Source organism: Poromitra crassiceps, assembly GCF_964638095.1.
Source record: "Poromitra crassiceps genome assembly, chromosome: 8".
NCBI classification, from domain to species: Eukaryota; Metazoa; Chordata; class Actinopteri; order Beryciformes; family Melamphaidae; genus Poromitra; species Poromitra crassiceps.
The window spans coordinates 43,984,455-43,998,254 of record NC_139629.1 but is presented as its reverse complement, the minus strand read 5'-3'; the positions used below and the strand labels follow the sequence as shown (position 1 = coordinate 43,998,254).

Here is a 13,800-nt window from a genome sequence, read left to right as displayed (position 1 = left end):
TCCCACCCATGGATTGTATTACAAGAAGAAAATACCCCCGTATACGGCTCTTAGTGGCTTCTGAAGAAAAAATGCCCCATATTTTTTTTTTTGATCATTAAAAGAGTCGTTTTATACTTTGAGTGACACCCGGGAAAAATTCCCCTGGGTTTAACAGCTGCCGGGGTCCCCATGCAAGTGGAAGGGAATTTTCCTTTCTGGGCTGCATGGCGTCACGTGACTTGCAATACAGAGCTTCGCCACCATGTTCAAATGGCTTCACAGCCCAGCGTTATTCCTGGGGGCTTGCTTGTTCCCAGAGCAATTTAGAGAGAGAGCAGCGTCAGCGGAGGACCAAAATGCGTGACCCATTAGCCAATGAACAGCCAGGAAGGGGTCTCGCGCTACTTTTGAATGCTAAAATAAAGCTGATAATGTACAATTTGATTATTAAAAAAAATCCCTTTCAAAGTACAACACAAACTGTCCATTTTGCTGCAACTCGACAGTGCTGCTTAATCCAGGACCTTACTTCCTGGAACTCTTGAGAGTAAAAAACTGGTCTCTGGAATGGAGATGTCGTGACTCTTCTATATACATGGCTCTGCTTGTTCCTATTCGTAACACCCCCACAGGCTGAATGTGCAGAGTTATAAATAAATAAGTCGCCTTTTCTGGTAGTTTCATTTGATTATTAATGCTGTGAAACTGCTATTCAGCATTTTCACATGAAAAAGGCAAAGATTAGTCACCCAAATCTGTTACCCTTTGGATGCCTGAACTCTCATGTAGAAAACCATTAGGATTTTTGAAAAGGAGGAGACGAACAGTGTTTTGCACAACGTTATTTATTTTATGATCAAGTGCAACAACCAACAACGACAACACAAACCAATCCACGTCTTAATTCATGGTCATCACCTAGAAAAAGGAAATCATAAAGAGATGTTTTAAAATGGTATTCCAGAGGGAAAACTCTGCACTGGATGCTTCTTAATCACAATATATCTAATCCACACTCATCTGAGCCACACACTAAAAGCGAGATTTAGATGATATTATTCTTGTGCATGTATTTTATGATCATATGTACATGTTGCAATGTAAATCATTCTGGCAAATGACTGCATTTCCTATGCTAAATTTGAAAGGAGGATTTTATTTGCAACATGAATATTCATGTAAAGAATACATATTAGGGATTTCTGTGCACTCTTATGAATGACAATTGATTTTCAAATGATGCTGTGTGTCTAATATAATTTTAATGACACTTCACTGAGAGATGTTCTACACCTGTACAGCAGGTGGCAGACTCCTACCAATTTTAAGTGTAGCTATCTGCCACTTGAGTCGGAGTTGAGTATGAAACATGGAATTTCATAAAGTTTCACATTTTAACACTCAATGATTTCCTTTTATTTCAGCCCAACTTTAACCCTCAAAGACCCAGCATATCGCCGCCGATATTGCAGCGCTACTGTTCTAAAATATTTAATCACTTTTGAACTGCTAATCCCATCCACATGCTTTTTTGTTTTGTGTCCACTAAAAGGCACATATTATATCAAGCCTGTTCAGTCTCTGGTTGATTTGACTTTGTTTATACTGTGATTTTGTTATTTATGATGACTGAATAAAAAATTACAAAAATTACAAGAAATAGTGTATAGGCCTAGCCCATTTCCACTCACATTGTTCATCCAGGAGGTGTAGGCGCTGACGCGGGTGAAGACCGAGGGCTTCTTGGGGTAGTTGCAGCCCATGCTGGAGCCGAAGCTCACCACACCGTGGACGTCCCAGGAGCCGTCGGGGTTTTGGCAGTTCAGGGGGCCACCAGAGTCTCCCTGACGGGTAACAGAGAAAATCGGGTAAAAAATGAAATTGGCAATGGCACTGTATAAAACGATTCTAAACTGTAAGGCTGGTATATTCTTACAGGAACTCCATTTCTACATTACATGAAACTGTAGAATACAATGTAGGGGTTGTGGGAAACTCACGTTGCAGCTAGACAGCTGTCCGTCTCCTCCAGCACAGATCATGTTGTTGGTGACCAGGCTGCCCCACCAGTCAGACTTGCTGCAGTTGGAGTGACTCACCACAGGGAGGAGGGCCTGCTGCAGGATGTCAGCGATGGGACCTCCAGCTGTGGAAAAGAACAGGGCAGCCAAATTCAGCACGGTACTTGTAAGAAGACCACCCTAATTGAGTCCAAGTCAATTCCAAGAGCAGGTCCAGTTGTGCTCAAGTCAGAGCAGGTACAAAGGGTGTTGAGACCAAGTCAAGACCAAGACCAAAATAGGCAAAGACCAAATAGGCAGTCCACATGTCTTTCCAAATGTAAAAAATAAACGTGTGCGAGTTCCTTAAGGATCAAAAGAGGTGATAGGCGTGAACTATACCCTTCGACATGCAACTAATTAATGCTTAGGATTGTGACTAATCAATTCATAGATGTTTGAGGACCATTACATACAATATGCAGGTGTCATCCCTTCAAATGTTTGTAGTGCTAGGGAGAAATTTAATGATGGACCAGATGGAAGAAAACCTAACTTTGAAATTGTTGAGATAGGCGGGAAAAGGAGATGGGACCGAGTTAACTCCAAGACAACATAATTGTGATGTTGAAACCAGACTCAAATACTACAGCCACGTTCAAATTATTATCCAATGGCATTCAGATTGATGATTAACTTCTTGAGTCCTGTGTAGCTGGATTCCCTGTTATTCTTTTGTACTTTCTTTTGCTCCCTCCTGAAAAATTTCCTTCTTGATATAGGACTTTTGTATTACGATCTAATATTGTAACTTATCTTACAAGAGAAAGGGGGCACACATTTACTCCGCCTCATCACCAGCAAATGAAAGAGTTGATATAATATTAAATGTAGGCAGTCTTGATGGACGGCTACAGAACGTACTCCAGAGGCGGCCCCAGCCGGTCACGTAGCAGTCAGCACCATGGGGCAGCACCAGGCCGGAGTCAGGAAGACAGGCAGCCATGATGGCGTCAGTGAAAGTGACGCGTTTGGAGAGCTTGATCAGGGCAATGTCGTTACTGCAGCATAAATACAAACACCACATAATCACCACATAATCGCATGTTAGTAAGCGTCAACAAACAATTTATTATAACACAATAGTTCATGGTAGGAATAATGTCATAATATCCTCTAGGGGAGGATGAGTGGAAATTAAATGGCTGACCGGATCCTGTAGGAGTCCCAGTTGGGGTGGACGACAATCTTAGAGGGGCTGATGGCCATGGAGCCGGCCTCATTGCCGTTGTCCAGGTTGTGTTTGCCCAGATAGACTCTGTAGGTTCTGCTACTGCTGCAGGGCCACCAGGAAGCCAAAACATGGGTCAGGGATGCTTAGATATACAGGGTCCCCATTCAAAAACACAACTCACAACTTTATCAGAAGATAGAAAATGAAAACTAGTAGGACGACTACAAAACGAGTACTACTACTTCTACTAGCCTACTACTACTACTAATATTTTTGCACAAGTTCTTTACAAAGTGCAGAATAATTAAAGGCACAAAGCAAACAATGGCCATAGCCCATTATGGTCATAGCATACTTAACACATTTTCTTTGTTCAAAAATGTAAGCAACCTGATTCCAAATGCGTGATCACCCTTTGTCCACCAATTGAACAGATTTAGTGTATTTCCACTTGAAGCACGTGAAATCTACTTGAAATGATAACTAAGGGAGGGGTGTGAGAGTTGTTACTAGAGTGACTTGTTGACGTCGGCCATAGCTGATGCAGTGAGCTTAACTTAACTTAACTTACCTGATGCAGTGAGCAGCGGTGACAACCCACTGGTCGGAGACCAGAGTGCCACCACAGGTGTGGTAGAAGTTGCTGCCGCTCTTGTACTGCAGAGACGCCTGGAGAAGACACGGAGACAAAGGCACAGACACTTCATGTGACTCTTGGAAGTGGATGGAAGCCATAGGATGTTTCCATCGGCCTGCCCGAGAGTCCCAAAGAAGTGTAACATCTGATCACCTGCCAGGGCCAGCTGTGCTCACGGACATCGTCTCCACCGACCACCCTGGTGAGGGTGGGGGGGAAGGTGGGCAGGCCACATCCGTAGGCTGAGAGACAGCAGAACAGTTAAATACGCTCATTTTCCTTCAAATATCTTAAACACGTAAAACAGGCCTATGTCTTGACATCAGGTATAAATTATTCATTTTAATTCTTTAACTATCAAAGATCGATCCATTAACTAACGTTCATTTACTGTAGCAATTCATAAATGCAGTTCAGGGACAAAGTCTGTCATGATTTACTTTTATACACAAGTGGAAATAGTTGATGAAATAATGGTTGACATCAAAGTTACAGACCACAGAGAAAGTGGACAACTCTGCGTACGAAAAAAAAGCTGATTGCCTGGTCAGAATAGTGTGAGTTCTAACTGCTTACCACCAGCAACACACAAAGCCAAGATCACGAACTTCATTGTGACTGTCTTCAGTAAAAGTGCAGTGGGACCTGCGCCCCCTTTATAACAGGCCAGTTAAAGACCTCAAGCCTGTTACATAAACGTTGCTTCAGTGCAGCCAGGAAAACCTGGTGGGGCAAAAAAAAAAAAAAAAATCAACCTTGGAGATAAGTACCCCCAAATACACCTTATCTCCTCAGCTGCTCTGCTCTCTGTGAAACTCACAGGTGTCACCGAGTGTCCTCGGTTCAGGTCATTCGATGTTATGCTCTTAGTATTATGTTTCCCATTTTTATATATGAAAACAAAAGATACGGTAGTGTGTACACTTCAAAGCTGTCGGGTTTTACTGTACTGTATCATGGAAGTAAATAAGGAAATTGGGCAACAGAAATTCTACTAGAAGTATATCTTTCTGTATGCATAAAAAATAAAATAAAATAGGGTTTGCATTTCTGTAAATATTTGAATGTATCCAATTTTGTGTACACATTTATTCTTTTTCTACATTAAGCAGTTAATTTTAACACATAAAATGAATCGCATAATGTCATTGCTTTCGCTATAAAAATGTGTAGCAGCTGTTTTGGAGGGTAAACAGCTTTGTTCCCATGGCCTTTCCTGTTTTGTTACCAGATGTAGTTCTAGTGTGCTGTGCTATTCCTAACTGGATACTTCATTATGAAAGGAAAAAAAACATTCTTCACTCCATACTTTTGATAGAAAAATATGGCAAAATACTGATATCAATTTATTCTACTAGGGTTGCAGTATTTTTGCTGTGGTGGAAAACCACTAGTAATTCAATTAGTACCTACCGGTACTTTGTACTACTTACTTTCAATTCAGTAATCCAGTTTCTCATGTTTATGATATGGAAACACTTGAACCATGCTTTCATAAGCAGTGGGAACTAGCAGCCACTAGACATATGTTTGGTTCTAGTACACTTTAAGTTAATATTACACTTCTAAGGGAGGAGACAGCATTTGTGTTTGAACAGGAAATCAGGATAGGGGGCGCTATATTTGGAAATATTCAGGTATGTGCTCTTTGTGTGGGGTTAATGCATCAGCAAAGAAACCAAATCCAAAACACACTTAATGAAAAAAGCTAAAAAGCCTTAAATCCCTTGTCCCCCCCCCACCCCTTTCCCCCGATGAACAGGGTTAACACACACTTTGACCTTGGCCTACATCTGTTCATTTCTGCCAGTTTGGATGTGCCCTTGGCTCCGCCCCCATATTGTCAAACATCCAAGAATTTGGTCCACTTTTCGTCACCTGACATTAATGCTATAAATGTGTCTGAGCTAAAAGGACAAACTGTGAAGATTCAGACAGACATGATGAACGTTGTGGTCCTCGCTGTCCTTGTTGTTGGAGGTAAGATCTCTCTACCGTGCCAAAGCACAGCTTATCGTGTGGCATTAATGCTTCTTCTGCAAAGTCCTTGCAGACTGCTGCCCTGTGGGGACAGGACCAGACAGCTGCAGACTGCTGCCCTGTGGGGACAGGACCAGACAGCTGCAGACTGCTGCCCTGTGGGGACAGGACCAGACAGCTGCGTACCAGCTGTGCACAATATTAACCATTTTAAATGTGTCTGTCCCACAGCCTACGGGTGCGGCCTGCCCACCTTTCCCCCTGCGGTGAGCAGGGTGGTGGGAGGAGAGGATGTTAAGGCTCACAGCTGGCCCTGGCAGGTAAAACAACAAACAAACAAGACCTGACACCTAAAGACTGCAACTCACTGGGCTGCAGCTGCTACATTTAATCAAGCACACAATGTTACCAGAGTAATGGCACTGGTTTCCTCAACAGATTCCATTGACGTGGCAACAACAACTTTGGAGAGAATTCCTTGCATTCACATCACATGTATGTTTCAGATCTCTCTGCAGTACAACAGGCAGGGGGAGTGGAGACACACCTGTGGAGGTATTCTGATCTCTGACCAGTGGGTTCTCACTGCTGCTCACTGCATCAGGTAGGACACCGCGTGGAGCCAGAAACAATACACAGCAAAAGAAATATCCATATTAACACAAGTATTTTCTCAACTTTACTTGATTCAATCATTTCCTACAACCAAATGCCATCATAAGCCATTTCACTCCAGACAGACGGATGGACACTTTTCATTACAAAATTAGCATAAACTGGTGATTAATTGTGTGTTTGAGCTCAATCTTCAGCTAGCACAGGAAAGCTTCCTATAATAATGGCATTTGAAAAGCATCTTGGAGCTGAATATCTAACATGGATCCACATTGCGCTGTCATCTCACAGCAGCGGCCGGGAGTACAGAGTGGCCATGGGGAAGCACAACCTGTTGGAGACAGAGGAGGGCGCTGTGTTCATGGGCACCGCTAACATCTTTGTGCATGAGAAGTGGAACCCCTTGTTCATCCGGTACAAACAACCTGACACAGAGGCTTTGGCTGTCAAGACTGTGCTTAACCCATTGATACCTGATGCAGCATTTGTGTGTGTATCCCTTTAAGACCGCGAACCGCGTTAACGCGGTTCGCAGTCTTAAAGGGATACACACACAAATGAGGGATATACACGCAAATGCTGCATCAGGTATCAATGGGTTAAATAGACTGAAATGTATTGTCATTTTGATGTTAGGACATATAGCTATTCAATTTGTGTGTGCGTGTGTGTGTGTGTGTGTGTGTGTGTGTGTGTGTCCGTCCTCTCCAGTAATGACATCGCCCTGATCAAGCTGGCGTCTGCCGTCACCCTCTCTGACACCATCATGGCTGGCTGTCTTCCCGTGCCTGGTTTCCTCCTGCCCCATGACGAGGCCTGCTACGTCACTGGGTGGGGTCGCGTCTACAGTGAGTCTTTGACAAAAGCCACAGCTGAATGGGATGGTCTGGTGTTTGTCAGTCTTTACCCGAGTTGCTCATGATGGGGGGGTCTGGTGGTGTTTGTCAGTCTTTACCTGGGTTGATCATGTCGATGCGCGCTTCCCTCCTCTATAGCCGGAGGTCCTATTGCTGACATCCTGCAGCAGGCCCTCCTGCCTGTGGTGGACCACGCTACCTGCAGCAGGTCCGACTGGTGGGGTCCTCAGGTGGCAAAGACCATGGTCTGTGCCGGGGGAGATGGAGTTGTGTCTGGATGCAACGTGAGTCTAAGAAGAAGAAGATAGAACGACACAGGACACATTATTAACACTCATAATGATCATATTGTAGGAGCAATTATTTACCAACCCAGTGTGTCCAGCTTTCTCTGGACGGAGCGCTGAACCTCTGCTGTTTAGGAGGAGTTTGTATTTTGTCTTTCAGTTTTGATTCTGTGCTTTCTGTGGGTGGAGGATTGTACAGTACATAATACCCAACAGGAGAATTTAACGTGGTAAATAGGGTGAATCTAAAGGGTCTCAGTTACTGGGGATGGGGCACTCTTCTCTATTGCTCCTCTCCTTGTGATTTCAGCTGATAACACAGGTGTATATTGATAACACAGGTGTATATTGATAAGACAGGTGTATATTGATAACACAGGTGAGCTTAACCATGTGGTTTGATATGATGTGTGAGCTTAACCGTGTGGTTTGCAACACGTGGTTCAGGGAGACTCCGGCGGCCCTCTGAACTGCCAGAACGCGGCCGGCGCCTGGGAGGTCCACGGCATCGTCAGCTTCGGCTCCGGCCTCAGCTGCAACTTCCCCAAGAAGCCCACCGTCTTCACCAGGGTCAGCGCCTACAGCGACTGGATCAGCGCCGTAAGCTCCTCAACTCACCCACTTTCAACGCTTAGATGTTCTTTCCAGGTGTCATTTAAAGGATTCAAATGATGATCTTGATTACAGAGAAACTTCATAAATGACCCATGTGTTCATTCTTAGCTGACGTTCTGCTCTGAAAACATCTGCTGCAATAAATAAAGATCTGATCTTTCTTCTTTTCCACAGAAAATGGTGACCTATTAGGATGACAGGCTTTCGGGGATTAAAGCCAGCATGTGGAAATATAAATAAAATAAAATGTTAAGATATGACTGCGCTATCTGTGCCATTTTTCTCTCATTATCAGATTAGCAGTTTTCAATAAGCAAGTAAATAAATAAATAAAAAATCAACCAATAGTAGGGAGGAACAGAAAAAGCAACTTATTTTCTCAGTAGATGTTTTACATTGAGCAATGGGATGAATGACTTGATCCTGACAAGCTAATATAGGATCTATTCAGTTTTACCAACCACCTTTAACTGGAAGAACAGGGACAGACTCTGCTGCGATGGGAACAGTGATGGGAAAATGCTCTCGCCGAGCACATGCTGTGTCCTTGTTTGGCTCTCTGCATGTGTGGGCCAGTTTTCCCAGAACAGGCACTACCTTGGACAGATGTCCCTGGCACACAGTATAAATACAAACTTACTCTTAATACCAGATTTGAACACGCAGTACAGTCATGATGAGGCTTGTGGTTCTCGCTGTCATGGTAGCTAGTGGTAAGACTGTTTAAACCTTCTTATAATTATTTTAAAACCCATTTTGCATATAATATACAACTGAGGGAAAGTACAATTATCTGGAAAGGAATCCTCCCTCCAAACTCTTGTGGAGACTAATCCAATTCATTTGAAACATCTGAATTGTTTAAGCTGAAGCAACCTGCAAAGTGTTCATGCTTTCCTATAATTAAATTGCCATAAAAGAAACTGCCTCAATAAAATCAAGGGCTAATTTTGGTATAACTGTTTTGTACATCTATAGTAAGTGTATGCCTGCTGTGAACTCTCACTACCTTGTATTATAACGTGTCTCTCTATATAAAGCTACTTAGCAAATTATAGTATATTTTTAAATAATTAAAGGCTGTCTATTTTTTTTATGGATGGTTATGGTCTGGTAAGGAAACTATAAAAATGCCAGTGGTTTGTGTGACGTTGTGATACTGGTCCCAGCCTACGGGTGTGGCCTGCCTACCTTTCCTCCTGTGCTGAGCAGGGTGGTTGCAGGAGAGGATGTCCGGCCTCACAGCTGGCCCTGGCAGGTAAGCTGGCTAAATATCTCAAATCACACTCTTAACTGCCACTGCAAAGATTACAAATGCTATAGGCCGTTATTTACCTGAATAAAACAGTCAGAAGGAAAAAGAACCCAGTGCTGCATTTTAAATGTCTAGTAAATTAGAAAATTACTGTACTGACATTTTTCTTATATACTACAGCAGTTTTTTCTTCTTCTTCCTGCATCTCAGTCATATTCATGTACAGGGACAACATATGGTAGAAGAAATGGGACATTTGTGTGTGTGAAATCTGAGTTTTACACGTTAAAAAAATGTGGCACCTACTACAGAATGATCAATGTGTATGTGTGTGTGTGTGTGTGTGTGTGTGTGTGTGTGTGTGCGCGCGTGCGCGTGTGCGTGCATGTTTAAGGATAACAGGTAACTGAAGACCATTGTCTTCAGTTACCTTTACACCTTTACAGACTGCATCGTCCACATTTTAAAAGTGTTGAAAATCTGGAATTAATTTTGAGTCAATATCAGCCCAGCTTACAGTATGTCTATCACATAGATCCAGCGTAGCAGCAGCAATGCTCTCTCCCTTCCACAGATCTCTCTCCAGTCGGACAGCAGTGGGCGCTGGAGGCACGTCTGTGGAGGCACGCTGCTCTCTGGTGACTGGGTCCTCACCGCTGCCCACTGCATCAAGTACGTAGTGCTGCACACTGCAGAGGAGGAGAGGTTATTAATATCATCAAAGGCCGTGATATTTCCCAAAAAAAAAAAGTACATACAGCATGTTCTCTTTCAAGGGCTTGCAAAGCTCAGCTGTCTTAAAGGGAAAACCACTCCATTAAGACTTCAGATTTTACAGACATGAAAGATAGTCTTTGGTAGTGAGTTGTTTATGCTTTATACCATAGGAATAAATTATTATATTAAGTCGTTAATCTTTAGTAACAGTCAGCAACATTTTCATATAAATGAATGTCCTTTTGCTACCATTTATCACAGGTTGATATAACACAATAGTGATTCAACCGTAGGATTCAGCCTACAACGAATTCATGAAAGCCTTTACATTTATTCGTCAGGTAGGTAGGTCACCCAGGAAGTGATGTGTTTTACATTACCGGCAGTAGCAAGTAGCAAGCAACCGTCTGCCACTATGGCTGAACAGACAAAGGGCGCCACCTAGAGAAACTCAAATCTAAGGACAACTGATCTGTGGCTAGTGCGATGCAGAAACACCACGACGACGACTGTTTAGCGCCACCAATGATGCCGCCAACATACAAAACAAACGAGAATCTTGCAGAATTAGGACTTTAATGACTCAATCAAAACAGGCACTGAAAATGTTTGGTCATTCAGCCTGCTACACACACATGCATGACCCATCCAGAACTATGAAGGTGTTTGCTCTCCAAGCTAAATCACAAACCGACATGAGAAATCCACTCAGGCCTGTTTGAAACACCACATGTCCTCTGTCGTCGCCCTGCAGCAGCCGCTACAGCTACAGAGTGGAGTTGGGCAAACACAGCCTGAAGGAGAGTGAGGAGGAGGGCTCCATCGCCCTGAGGGCAGCCAGGATCATCACTCACAGGGAATACAACAGCCTTCTCAGCCGGTACCAGCCAGCAGCAGCAGCAGCAGCAGCAGCAGCAGCAGCAGCAGCAGCAGCAGCAGCACACTCGCTTCAATATCACCTCAATTCATCTCTAGTTGGGATGTTCATGGTCACGGCCAGTGCAAATCATACTCCGTTTCATTAAGACAAGTATGTTGGGGGCGGCTGTAGCTCAGGAGGTAGAGCGGGTTGTCCACTAATCACTTTGGATAAAAGAGGTTGGTGGTTCGATTCCCGCCTCCTCCAGTCTGCATGTCGAGGTGTCCTTGGGCAAGATACTGAACCCCAAATTGCTCCCGATGGTGTGCCAGCACCCTGCGTGGTAACCTGCCGCCATCGGTGTATGAATGGGTGAACGTACCTACTGACTAGCCTGGGTAAACCCAGCCCCCACCTGACCTGCTCTCAGACCTGCTCTCAGTCCCTCAGTCACCTTGTGACTAGTGAGCAGGGTCTGTCTGAGAGCAGGTCACTGGGGGCTGGGTTTACCCAGGCTACCTACTGACTGTAAAGCGCCTTGGATAAAAGCGCTATATAAATGCAGGCCATTTACCATTAAGTGCAAATCATACTCAGTTTCAAATCATACAACAGTACAAATACAGTACATCAGTACAAATCATACTCAGTAGTTTCATTACGTATCATTTCCCTGCTTCATTGTTTGGCCTCTTGTCTTCTGCAGTAATGACATCGCCCTGATCAAGCTGTCCTCTCCTGTCACCTTCTCTGACACCGTCATGTCCGCCTGCCTGCCAGACTCCGCCTTCGTCCTGCCCCACGCTGCCCCCTGCTACATCACCGGCTGGGGACGACTCTCCAGTGAGTGGCTGAACTTCCCTCTGTATCTCTGTACACCACACTGTACAGATCAGTCAGTCAGTCAGTCAGTCAGTCAGTCAGTCAGTCAGTCAGTCAGTCAGTCACTTAAGGCAAGAATTGTGAAGTATTTCTTCATTTGGATTGTGGTTCTGTGCAGCTCAATGAGCAGTGAGCAGAGCGTGGGACACAACAGAGGGGTTCATTAATTTCCCACAGGAGTCACCGATCTACGACATATTTAGCTGACACTTTTACCCCGAGCCATTTAACATGAGTGCATCAGTCAAATAAATATGCTTAAATTCCTCGATAAGAGGAACCACCAATAACAAGGAATGCAAGGGTCAGAGGTCAGAGTCATAACTGACCCTAGAATAAAGAAGTGATGGGGAAGTAAATCAGAGCTAAAGGGAGAGGCAGAGCAAATAGAGGAATAAAAGTAAACGTGTTGTTAAATAATATATTGAAAACCTGGTCATTCCAATTTTGGTGATTTTCACGTTTTATTTTAAGCTGAATGATCACATTCTCTATGAATTAAGACAAGTCTTCAACTTTTCAAAACCCATTGGATAAACTCAAAAAGAGGCACTTATTGATATTATGGCGGAACGTTGGGCAATCACTACATATTAAACACAACTAATTACGCTATTGACATCATTAATTAAGCTTAAGCAAATGTTTCCATGTCAACACACTTGTCTGCTTCACATAACACAATATGAACTCTGTCTTAAAGCATTAAGAAGTTATAGTATATAGTTATATACAAAACACGCTTAAATCTTCTCCATAAGGTTAAACATTTTAAGGAAAACATAAGCACAAGATTTAAGGGTGTTTTGTGCAGCCGATTCTATTTTATGGACACCTTAACTCGGACCCTAAGGGAAATCTTAACCTAAGGTGCTTTGTGCAACAGGGCCCAGTACTATAGAAAATCAGTTTTTATACATTACTATGACAGCATCACATCCAGTCAAATCAATAGGGCACCCTTGTAGAAAGACACATCAGTTGAATTTTATTTTTGATTTTTATCACGTCCCCCGCCTCTCTCCACTGGGTATAATCCCCATGCAGCCTCTCAGTAGCTGTCCCCCACTGAACCTCCATCAGACCAAACATCTCCTATCTTACCTGAGCTGAGCGAGTTTCCCCCCCCCCCACAGCCGGCGGTCCCACGGCGGACATCCTGCAGCAGGCCCTCCTGCCTGTGGTCGGCCATGACACCTGCTCACAGGACGACTGGTGGAGCGTCCTGGCCACCGACAAGATGGTCTGTGCTGGAGGAGATGGCATCAAGGCCGGCTGTAACGTGAGTTCGTTTCATCAATACAAAAAAATCACATAAATTGTTCTGTTTTTCAGCATTCAAATGATATCATGTAAAACATTTCTATTTTCTCAGCTAAGGCCTTCCTAAAGGGAATGTGTAGTAAAGACATATAAAAAATCTGATTCGGGGGGGAAAGGAGATTTGCTGTGAAATTGTTGAGCAGTAAAATGCAACACCAAAGTGATTGCAGATGAGCCAAGACTAAAATAGTAAGCGCAGTAGAGTAAAATGTCCTACTGACCTACATGTGCGGTGGCCCACAGGGAGACTCTGGTGGCCCCCTGAACTGCCAGAACCCAGACGGCTCCTGGGACGTCCACGGCGTGGTGAGCTTCGGCTCGGGTCAGGGCTGCAACGTCCTCCAGAAGCCCACCGTCTTTACACAAGTCAGCTCCTACATGGACTGGATCAACACCGTGAGAGACACGCTTCATTTCATCTGCTCTTGATTGCCTTAGCAGAGTACACAAACAATGCAGCCTCAAGCTAAACAAAGGCCCGGGCCTTGAAAAACAGGAAGTGTATCGTAATTGTGTTTTTCTTGTTTCTCCCTCTGCAGGTTATGACCACATACTGA

The 13,800-nt window shown here is 43.9% G+C and overlaps 3 protein-coding genes across 3 annotated transcripts; 2 read left to right on the top strand and 1 right to left on the bottom strand.

Annotated features, from left to right (window-relative positions):
- Window positions 1-882: 882 nt before the first annotated feature.
- On the bottom strand, window positions 883-4,466 carry LOC310780741 (chymotrypsin-like elastase family member 2A; the record flags this gene model as incomplete). Its single annotated transcript, XM_083641249.1, has 8 exons — window positions 883-900; window positions 1,674-1,826; window positions 1,983-2,128; window positions 2,907-3,043; window positions 3,193-3,318; window positions 3,788-3,885; window positions 4,007-4,095; window positions 4,430-4,466. The coding sequence occupies 8 exons, from the start codon at window positions 4,464-4,466 to the stop codon at window positions 883-885; spliced, it is 804 nt and encodes a 267-aa protein (XP_083497375.1).
- Window positions 4,467-5,793: 1,327 nt separating this feature from the next.
- LOC310781302 (chymotrypsin-C-like) lies at window positions 5,794-8,399 on the top strand (the record flags this gene model as incomplete). Its single annotated transcript, XM_083641905.1, has 8 exons — window positions 5,794-5,833; window positions 6,065-6,153; window positions 6,340-6,437; window positions 6,740-6,862; window positions 7,160-7,296; window positions 7,444-7,589; window positions 8,040-8,192; window positions 8,382-8,399. 8 exons carry the CDS (start codon window positions 5,794-5,796, stop codon window positions 8,397-8,399), a joined length of 804 nt encoding a protein of 267 aa, XP_083498031.1.
- A 481-nt stretch (window positions 8,400-8,880) lies between these two features.
- Window positions 8,881-13,800, top strand: LOC310780740 (chymotrypsin-C-like; the record flags this gene model as incomplete). Its single annotated transcript, XM_083641248.1, has 8 exons — window positions 8,881-8,920; window positions 9,377-9,465; window positions 10,037-10,134; window positions 10,934-11,059; window positions 11,745-11,881; window positions 13,057-13,202; window positions 13,487-13,639; window positions 13,783-13,800. The coding sequence occupies 8 exons, from the start codon at window positions 8,881-8,883 to the stop codon at window positions 13,798-13,800; spliced, it is 807 nt and encodes a 268-aa protein (XP_083497374.1).